Genomic DNA, 9,921 nt, shown 5'->3' with positions numbered 1-9,921 from the left:
ATATATATGTATGTATGTATCTCATACCAATGAAGAAATATATATATTTTTTAGGTTTTGGTTAGACTTAGAACATTGTGTCATTTCTTACCAAAGAAATTACTGTCTTTATTTCCTCTCAGGATTTGAGAAGCCCAACATAATAATGGTCTTACTAGGCCTTGGTTTAAAAATCTAAGCCAACAGACTCAAAAGGAAAAAAAAAAGAAAACACGTAGAAACTTCACAAAACATCTTGCATTTGTTTAACACTCTGCTTCTTCAGATGGCAGAATATGTGTCTTCCGTTTTGTTCTTGCAATAAACTGATGAGGCACAGAATTTAGGTGTCATTACAATCGTACCAATGAAGAAACAGAAACTCCAAGGAACTAAGTGATTTGCCGAGAGTCAGTTAGCAGCAGAACCAGGCCTAGAATCCAGCCATCTTGCTTCTCTGGCCCTCAAAAAGAAGAGGAAGCAAATGGATGGAAAAACAACCACAGCACACACACAAAAAAAGTTTTCCTAATGAAATGAATCTGTGTGATCCAGCGCAGTTGAGAGAGAGGCCAAACCAGAGACCCTCTGCCTACAGCTGGGGCCGGGGAGGGAGGAAGAACCTAAAATACCAAGAAGATAACTCATAAAAAGTAAAGGATTTCTTCTGCCTTCTGGGGGATCTGAGCAGCTCCAGAGGACAAACTCAGAATAAAGGGGCTTCTGCATGTACCTTTCCTGCCTTCCTGTAGGTGGGGGAGGCACGGAGGGCTTCCCATGAATGAGAAGCACAGGAGGGCAGGCGCTTAGCATGGGGATCACCTTCGTCTTTCGAGTGGACGCGTGCTTTAACTTCTCTCTTCTGCTTTTCAGGCTTCAGCTTTGGATCAAATAACTCGTAAGTATCCCCCTTTTTGAGTCTGACCTTAATTAAAAGCATTAAATAAGGTTGGAAGTGTGTGGATCTTGCTGGATTTGTGCATTTTCTTTTCATTTTTTCCTGTTTTTAGAGTTTGTCCTGGAAGTGTGGGGGTTCAGCAGCAGGGTTTGGGTTTTGTGGACTTGCTCTTCTCTGTAGCAGTGTGACAGAAGGTGCCAGGCCTCGCCTTCTTAAGAGACATGGTTCAGAGAGAAAGAGAGCAGCCTGCCAGTGAGCCGGGCCTGAGGGCAGCGCTGAGGAGATGCTGCTCGTGACTTCCCTTGGGGGTTTCTCGGAAGCCGTGTGCTAACCCCTGGGCTCTGGGCCATCACCAGGTCTCATGTGTTGATCCATCCTCTTTGCTTCTGTGTAGAATTTCATGGCGTTAAAATTCAGTCTCAGCCAGGTGGGTGGTTCATGCCTATAATCCCAGCACTTTGGGAGGCTGAGGTGGGAGGATTGCTTGAGCCCAGGAGTCAAGACCAGCCTGGGCAACATAGTGAGACCCCATCTCTACTAAAAATTTTAAAAATTAGCTTTGCATGCTGGCTTATGCCTGTGGTCCCAGCTACTCCAGAAGCTGAGGTGGGAGGATCACTTGAGCCTGGGAGGTCGAGGCTGCAGTGAGCCAAGGTGGTACTGCTACACTCCATCCTGGGTGACAGCCAGTCCCTATCTCAAAAGGAAAAAAAAAACAAAACAAAACTGGACAGGCACAGTGGCTCACACCTGTCATCCTAGCACTTTGGCAGGCCAAGGTGGGCAGATCACTTGAGGTCAGGAGTTTGAGACCAGCCTGGCCAACATGGTGAAACCCTATCTCTACTAAAAATATATATACATATATAGATACACACACACAAATTAGCCAGGCATGGTGGTGCATGCCTGTAATCCCAGCTACTTGGGAGGCTGAGGCAGAAGAAGTGCTTGAGCCCGAGAGGTGGAGGTTGCAGTGAGCTGAGATCACACCACTTCACTCCAGCCTGGGCAACAGAGTGAGACTCTATCAAAAAAATAATAATAAAAAATCGGAGTCCTGACCTTTGCACACAGGCAGAGCAGCAGAGCCTGTGACTGCTCTGTGACAGAGCAGCTGACTCCACCACTCTCCTGTGCTTCCTTGCAGGTCTGTGCAGGGTTTTGGTGGCTGGCGAAGCTAAGGGGGTGTCAGCAGGCCCTTCGGTCCCTGGGACCAACTGCATCCTCAGCTGCTTCACCGAGAAATGCTGGAGCAGGCTGCTCAGACCGACGCTGCCATCAGAACACATACACCCAGAAAGAAACAACAGAAATCGAAACTCACGAGACGCGTGATTACTTGTTTTATATTTCACGTTGGGTTTTCCCTGCCACTATTAAACTGTCTGTTTCTGTACAGAATGTATGTGCGTTTTTTCAGATCACAGCCAAGGAGATAGCCCCGTTTCTGTGGCTCTGAGAAGCCAGCAGAGCCTCCATCAGCCAGCACTGTGTCTTCAAGGATGGCATCCAAAGTCACCAGCGTCAGGTGTTGGTAAACAGCATCGAATGTGCCATGGTCTCACTTGGACCTAGCGCCCTCCACATAGGGAAGAGGTTGAAAGCTGGTGGGTTGTCTTTTTGAGGCCAAAACTTGGTTATCTCCTCTCCATGTTCTTTTTGCCGTTGTATATCAGGACCATCCAAGGACACACTCTGAGATTGAGAAGAGGCACAGGAAGCCACTCATGCCAGCAGCAGTTGAGTTTCAGAAGCAGGCATAGCGCTCTTCAGTACAATAATAGCCAGCGTGAGGCAGGACAGTGCTGCCCCTTAGCCGGCCTTGTCCGCTCATCTCCATGTGGCTCTTGGGTGCTGTGTGTCCTACTCCAGAGAGGAGGGACCAGTGCTTGAGAAGACAGCCTTTATATTCTGTCTGTGGCAGTGACATTGGTAACCACACCTACCCAGTGTCTGCTAACCACAGTGCAGATAGCCCTTGGGTAGACCCAGGAAGTGGGAAGACACTGCTATTGCCGGACAACACTAGCAGAACGGTAGTGGATTTGACAGCAGTGTTTGCTAGCACGGCCCAGAGTTCATCACTGCAGTTCTGTTACAGTGCTGCTTTATCTTTAATGCAGTATCTTTGAGGCCTGTAACATCCTAGATAGTTGCCATCAAACAAGGACCATCTCGCATTGAAAACAGATGTAAGACTTTCTCTTTCAGACCCAGAATCTGACAGCGCTTTGGCTTGGGTCATGAGCAGGGGCGAGTTGGGAAGGGATTTTTTTTTTTTTTTTTTTTTTTGAGTTTTACATATTGGCAGGTTGTTTTTTTTTCATGTTTTAATAAAAGTTTGACATGACATTAATTCATGTTGCGGAGAGTGTGACCTCCTTGGTTCTGATGGCTTAAGGGGGGACAGTAGACCATGGTGAGGTCCCCACTGTGTCACCACCTGGTCTGATGGTCCCCATCTTGCCTATGCCCCAGCATCACCCGCAGAGTTCTTTGTCAAGTACACATTCCCAGCCTCCATCCTGGGGACTCTGGCTCCAGAGGACTCAGATAGAGGCTAGATACCCACCTGGCTTTGTTTTTGGTGATTTCTTAAGCTCGCAAGAGGAGGAATCTCATTGTATAGCACTGTTGGGTTTCAGAAATCCCTCCCTCAACCAGATGCCAGCAGAGCCAAGAGCTGAAATTAGATCCGTGGTGTCTCTGGATGTCTGTCACCCTGCACTCTGTGCAGTTAGGAGAGGGAGGGGCTGTCTGTACGGTCCGTTATCTAGGGGCCCTGCCTCTCCCAAAGAGCTGGGGTCTCCAAAAATTTAATGTGTGCCCTTTTTGGTCCTTGTAGAATTGAAGAGCCTGACACCTTCTCCACCCTGTGTTCACAGGAGACCCTCTCAGCCATGAAGTGGGGGGACAGTCCCCAGTGACATTCACAGCCAGTCACAAGACATGTTTCTCCCACGTGGGCTCGTGCTAGTTTGTATACAGAGGCCATCTGGAGGCAAAGGGACTCAAGCTCTGACAGGAGAGGCTCATGGCGGAGGGCTTAGCTTTAAAGGGAGAGGTGCTGCAGGCTCCATTCTGCCCTTGGCTGTCATCCTGCTGACCGGCACCCAGGCCGAGCCAGTCTTCTCCTACCCTTCTGCTTCCCCCTGGACACTCCTTTTTATAAATAGAAATGGTTCGGCCTAAACCCTTGACCTCAAATTCTCTGCGTTGATCCTCCATTGAGGTGGCATGTGACATCTCTCCATAAGGCACTATCAGCTGTGCTCAGGCAGATAACACCCCCACTCCCTGTCAGGCAGCAGCCCCGGAAGAATGTCCTACAGGCCTGTGAGCCCCTCCAAGTTTCTTTTTTGGGTTCGATTACAGTGGTAGATGGCAGGGGTCAGCTCAGCCTGCATCCCCTGACGCCCGAGCTGTCGGGATGTCCGGCTGGAATGCACGGTCGCTCCCGCCTGCCCGGGGAGGAGATGGCGGGGCTTGAGCCGCCTCCAAATCAGGGCAGGCAAAGAGTCTGGATGATGACAAGAAGGGGCCCCGAGGATGCCCACGCAGCCCTTCTGGGGCATGTGCTGCAGTGGCAGGCACAGGCAGCTTCATTTATGTTTCTGTTCCGCTTCACTCAGGAAAGGGGGAAGGCAGACTGCGCTAGGTCGTGTTTTGCTTGGCTTTTCCAGACACACATATCCCACTGGTAATGGGCGCTTCAGATGGCAACACAGGGATAGAGGCCAAATTAAGCTCCTCAGGGATGGGTAGAAAGAACCCCAGTTACACAATGACACAATCCCAGCCTCTCGTTGGGGCAAAAGTGTGAGTCCTGTGGCACGATGACGTGGCTGAGCCAGTGGTCCCCTCCACATGGCCCTGCCTACCTGTGAGTGTCCTGGTGCCTGCTTTCAGCTTTGAGTTCTCTGTGGCAGCCTCCGGAGAGGCTTCTAGGTCAGGTCTCTGGCATTACAGAGGGAGTGGACTGTGCAGGCTGCCCTCACTCTAACCCTCACCTGCTCTGTAACCAGATGGAGGCGCTTGGCGTCTATGTCTTGAGAGTGTTTCCCCTCAGTTGTAAAGTAGAATTCGAATGCCTGTCTGGCAGGGCGGTGGTTCGGACTAAATGAGGTGGACCTGGCACAAACCTGCTTCCCAGTCTTGGTGATGCTGTTGCGCTCACCCACAGGTTCTGGCCTGACATCCGGGTGAAATGGTCCCAAGCTGGTTCCCACTTCGACTTCATCTGGTTTGTGGGGTAGGGACATCTCCTGCCTGGCCTTCAGCCCCCTTATCAAGCACAGGCCCCCGCTCCTGGGGAGTGGTGCGGCTCTAGTGCGGTGCGCAGGCTTTCGTTGGAGATTCTTCATCAGGGCTGGGCTAGGCCCTTGAATCTATTTTTCCTAAAACAGTGATTTCCTAAAGCGAGTGACTCTTGTACAGATGGTCCGCGAACCCCATGGGCCTTCTGCTTTAATCTAAGAACAGTAGCCATAAATACCCACCCAGGGGGCATCTGAAACACCGAACCCAGCTCCCACGAACATGTTTATTTAGCAGTTAATCCAGGCTAAGGGATTTTATCTGAAATGGTTGATAAGAAACACAAGTGCAAATTTAAGCTGCTCTCTGGCACCTGCTCAAAAAAGAAAAACTCTGAAAGTACAAGTGGGCCAAGTCACCTCCTTGCCAGTCAAACACTTTGAACGCTCCTCTGTGAGTGCCCCTAACAGGAGGAAAGACCTTCCTTGGCCTCGTCCCGCCTGGCAGCAGCTCACCCCACTTAGCTTCAGGACTGCCACTTAGTTGTTTATTCTATTTAATTGTTTTTAGACAGAGTCTTGCTCTGTCACCAGGGTGGAGTGCAGTGGTGCAATCTCGACTTACTGCAACCTCCGCCTCCCAGGTTCAAGTGATTCTTCTGCCTCAGCCTCCCGAGTAGCTGGGACTACAGGCGCCCGCCACCACGCCCAGCTAATTTTTGTATTTTTAGTAGAGACGGGGTTTTACCATGTTAGCCAGGATGGTCCTGAACTCCTGGGCTCAAGCCATCCGCCCTCCTTGGCTCCCAAAGTGCTGGGATTACAGGCGTGAGCCAGCGCGCCTGGCTGCATTTGTAATTTCTCTTAGAAGACCTGTCCAGGGGCCGGGCGCGGTGGCTCAAGCCTGTAATCCCAGCACTTTGGGAGGCCGAGACGGGCGGATCGCAAGGTCAAGAGATCGAGACCATCCTGGCTAACACGGTGAAACCCCGTCTCTACTAAAAATACAAGAAAATTAGCCGGGCGAGGTGGCGGGTGCCTGTAGTCCCAGCTACTCAGGAGGCTGAGGCAGGAGAATGGCGTGAACCTGGGGGGACGGAGCTTGCAGTGAGCCGAGATCGCGCTACTGCACTCCAGCCTGGGGCACAGAGCAAGACTCCGTCTCAAAAAAAAAAAAAAAAAGAAGACCTGTCCAGTACTTCTCGGCATTTGATTTTTAGCCAACAAAACTGACCCAGTTTCATGCCAGAGATGGGGCTTCTTGTCTGTACTTCCTCTGAGGAAGACCGTGGAGCATCCTGGCTGGAAGGCAGGGACAGTGGATCTCCCATCAGGCTGCCAGCCGGTCGGATTCCTGTGTGTGCATCCCCATTGCTCTGCCTCAACATCACTCTCTACTTTTCTCCTGGGGAAAGAAGGAGGAGCAATTGGATGGAGGGTGTATCAACCCCCAGACTTCTGCCGTTGTCAAAATGTCTCCCATGGGAAGTTAGTATTCTAAAAAAAAAAAAAAAAAAGGTGAGGGCTCTGTGGCCAAATAAGTTTAGGAAGAGTGGATGGAACAAAATTTAACATCTTTTTATTATTTAAAAAAATACCTTTTTGAACCTTTAATATGCAAATGTGTTTTGTAAATCAGTAGGAGGAAACAGTCTGCCATTTCCCAAATACGTTTGTCTCGGAACCTTTCTCCTTGGAGTCGGGGTCGTTGGCACTCAGGCTGGGAACCGCTGCCTCATTGATGTTGCTGGACGGAAGCACAGCTCACTTCCTGCTGGTTGTTTCTAACACACATTCCTTTTTTAAAATTGCTTTGTAATAGTAACAATTCACTGGATGTTTACAGCATGCCAGGCACTGACTATGCTAAGCACTTCACTGACATTTTCACATTTCACCCTGTGAGCCACATACTATAACCCACAGCTTTCAGAGGAGAAAATGAGGCTGAGCCAGGAAGCGGTTTGCCCAAGTCTCACAAGAGAATGAGGGGCGGAACCGGCACTGGGGCCCAGGCAGTGCCTCCCTCCCACTCCTGCCAGGCCCTGGCTGGCTACCATTGGATCTCCTGATTCTTCTCCAAGATACCTGTTCATTTCCAAAGAAATCCTGCCTGCTGGTGCCAGCAACATTGCTGAACCCCTTACTGACCAACAGACCACCCTGTGAAACAAGCCGGCCTTGACATCAGTCACAGCAAATACTCTGACACCACGAAGTCACCTGTCCCCTCTGCTTCCTCTCGCCTGTCTGTATCTGTGATCGTGATCTGTCTACAACAGCAGCCCAGGGGGGCTGGACAGAGGCCGGGCCTGTCTAGCTTATGTTGGTGTGAACCACGCACAGATGGGGGTTTGCGGGTCCTGACGAGGACGCCAGGGTGGGAGCAGCTGGCTCCACACCCTTCAGCTGTGTCATCTGCCCTTCCTCTGCTGTCTCCTCCAGGGTCTGGCTTTGAGGCTTGCCAGAGTCCCACCAGAGGTCGGGCCACAGGCCCACTGAGGTGGCAGTTGCTGCATTGTTATAAATAGAAGCCCATCCATACCGCAGCCCCGGCCGGCCGGAGATTCTCTGCATTGTTTTCGGGCCTAGATTGCCAGCTGCAGAGGCCACAGGCAGGGGTGGGGGGAGCGAGTGGGCTGTGGATGGAAGGCGGGAGCCCCAGCACATGAGACAAGAGCCGAGTCCGGCCCTGGCTGGAGGTGACCTCACCTTGCTGGTATCTTGGCCCATGAGGGTGCAGAAGCAGCTTTGCTTTGTGGCCCATCGGATGTTGGCTTTCTCGACCTCGCCTAGTGCCTTTCCATCTGGAAGGCTAGAAGGGGACTTGGCTGCCGTGCAGCCCTCACAGTGCCCGCAGGCCCTCCTGTCTGGCCCTTCTCCATCTCCTGCCCCTCTCCGCGTCTCATCTCCCCGCGGTTCTCCAGGCCCCTCTGCACTTTCTCTGCTCCTCAAATGGCCCATTCTCCTCCTCGCCACGGGACGGCTCCATCCTCTGTCCCTTCCTGCTCATCCTGCAGGTCTCCGTTTAAGCGCCACCTCCCTCCCCCAGAGTCTTCCTGGTGGGCTGACCCTCTCACAGGCACCGGCTGCCTTTGTGTGCTCCTGCCCTGCTGCGCTGCTGTTTTGAGGCCTCCATCGCAATTGTAATTGCTCGTGTAGTCCGTGGTTTCATTCATTTATCTAGTCCGTCCCAGCAACGGGCAGCTCCGTGAGGGCAGTGCCAGGACAGAGCAAGAGTCAGGAACTGTTGATAAATGACTCACAGCACGACTTCCTAGAAAGAAGCCAAGACTTGTTCAAAAGCCAGACCCCCGCAGGAGATGACAAGGGGTAGCGAGTATTCAGACAGCCCAAGGGCACAGGGCCAGCTAATGGCACCAGAGCTGCACAGCAAGACCAGGGCTCCCCTACCCTGTCCAGGGATCCTCTGGGTCTCATCCCAGGAACGCACTAGGGCAGGGCAGCCAGGTGAGGGGTGAAGAGTGCAGACTGGGTGCAGGAGGCCCTCCTCTGAGACTCACCAGCTGGAGCAAGTCATCCCATCTGCCCCCAGTGAAAATGGGGCAGGTGCTGTGTGCCTCATAGGGCAGGGCTTGCACGGGGCTCAGGGCAGAGCCTGGCACAGTCACTGGGGTGCTCACGGTGGCTTCCCTGCCTTCACAGTGAGAGACAAAGGCCCCAGCAGACAGACCCCAGTGTTCCACGAAGTCTTCCGTGATCCCACAGCTGACCGGCAGCACTCACTTCAGGAATGGGGCTCAGGGAACCGCAAAGGTCCAGCCTGGGTGACAGAGTGAGACTGCCAAAAAAAAAAAAAATCAAGACAGTAGACATCAGACAAGGAAGGACAGTGATCCCCAAGATTCAAGAAACTAATGAACGAGCCGTATAATTGCCCCAGTTACCGCCTGGAGAAAGTGTCCAGATCACAGGGCATGGAAGGAGAGCCCAAGAGGAGCCCAGCAGTCTCCCGGAGTTTACAAAGCAGATGATTGGGGAGGAGAGGGCCTCACACAGACAGAACTCTGGACCCTTGCGGAGGGTCCTCTCGAGTATTCAACTGAGTACTGCTCAGTTTGATACATGTGAGGAAATCCTGAGTCTAGAGAAGGAAAACAACATGAAAGGATTAGAGGCAAACTCTTCAGAACTCTAGGGCGAAGAATAGTGCCTCTTCCTGCCGGCCGAAGTGGAAAGCCTCATAAATCACTTCGCACTGGAATCAGCGCCCAGAAACGGTTTGCCTCGGTGCTGGGAGAATATGAGTGCTACCCAGAATGCCGCTTGGATCTCACAATGCTTAAAAGCAAGACCCAAACACATCAAACTATTTCCAAGTAAGAATCTGCAACAAAGCCCAAGGAGCACATAGGAATACAAAAGCACCCTGTAATGGGCGGCTGTCAAAGGTAGCAAAAGGGCGGGCCCTGGTGCGCAGTGGCTGAGGCCATCTCCTGGGCTGCCTGGCCATCACAGCCAAACAGGTACTGCTGGACCAAGAGGTGGTGGCCCTGGGTGGCAAGGGCATCAATGTTTCTAGCAATTTCTACAGAAACAAGTGAAAGTGCCTATCCTTCCCCTGCAAGTGGATGAATGCCAACCTTTCTGGCAGCCCCTACCACTTCCAGGCCCCCAGCCACATCTTTAGGCAGACAGTGTGGGGCGTGCTGTCCTTAAGACTAAGCAAGGCCTGCCGGGCATGGTGGCTCATGCCTGTAATCCCAGAACTTTTAAGCTGAGGCGGGTGAATCACCTGAGTTCAGGTGTTTAAGACCAACCTTG

General features: G+C 51.9%; 1 protein-coding gene across 3 annotated transcripts in view; it reads left to right on the top strand.

The window, feature by feature from the left end:
• The window catches only part of NUP214 (nucleoporin 214kDa), a 127,063-nt gene extending 123,822 nt beyond the window's left edge, over positions 1-3,241 (top strand). For 2 of the 3 annotated variants that reach the window (XM_011971143.1, XM_011971141.1), the window contains exons 35-36: positions 853-877; positions 2,028-3,241. In XM_011971143.1, coding sequence (XP_011826533.1) covers positions 853-877; positions 2,028-2,061 — 59 coding nt within the window. In that variant the 3' untranslated portion in view covers positions 2,062-3,241. The remainder of the gene's footprint in view (positions 1-852; positions 878-2,027) is intronic. The other variant, XM_011971142.1, reaches the window with a different exon arrangement.
• Positions 3,242-9,921: the final 6,680 nt, after the last annotated feature.

Source organism: Mandrillus leucophaeus, unplaced genomic scaffold, assembly GCF_000951045.1.
Source record: "Mandrillus leucophaeus isolate KB7577 unplaced genomic scaffold, Mleu.le_1.0 Scaffold99, whole genome shotgun sequence".
Taxonomy (NCBI): domain Eukaryota; kingdom Metazoa; phylum Chordata; class Mammalia; order Primates; family Cercopithecidae; genus Mandrillus; species Mandrillus leucophaeus.
The sequence above is the reverse complement of the archived record's forward strand: the minus strand, read 5'-3'. Positions and strand labels throughout refer to the sequence as shown.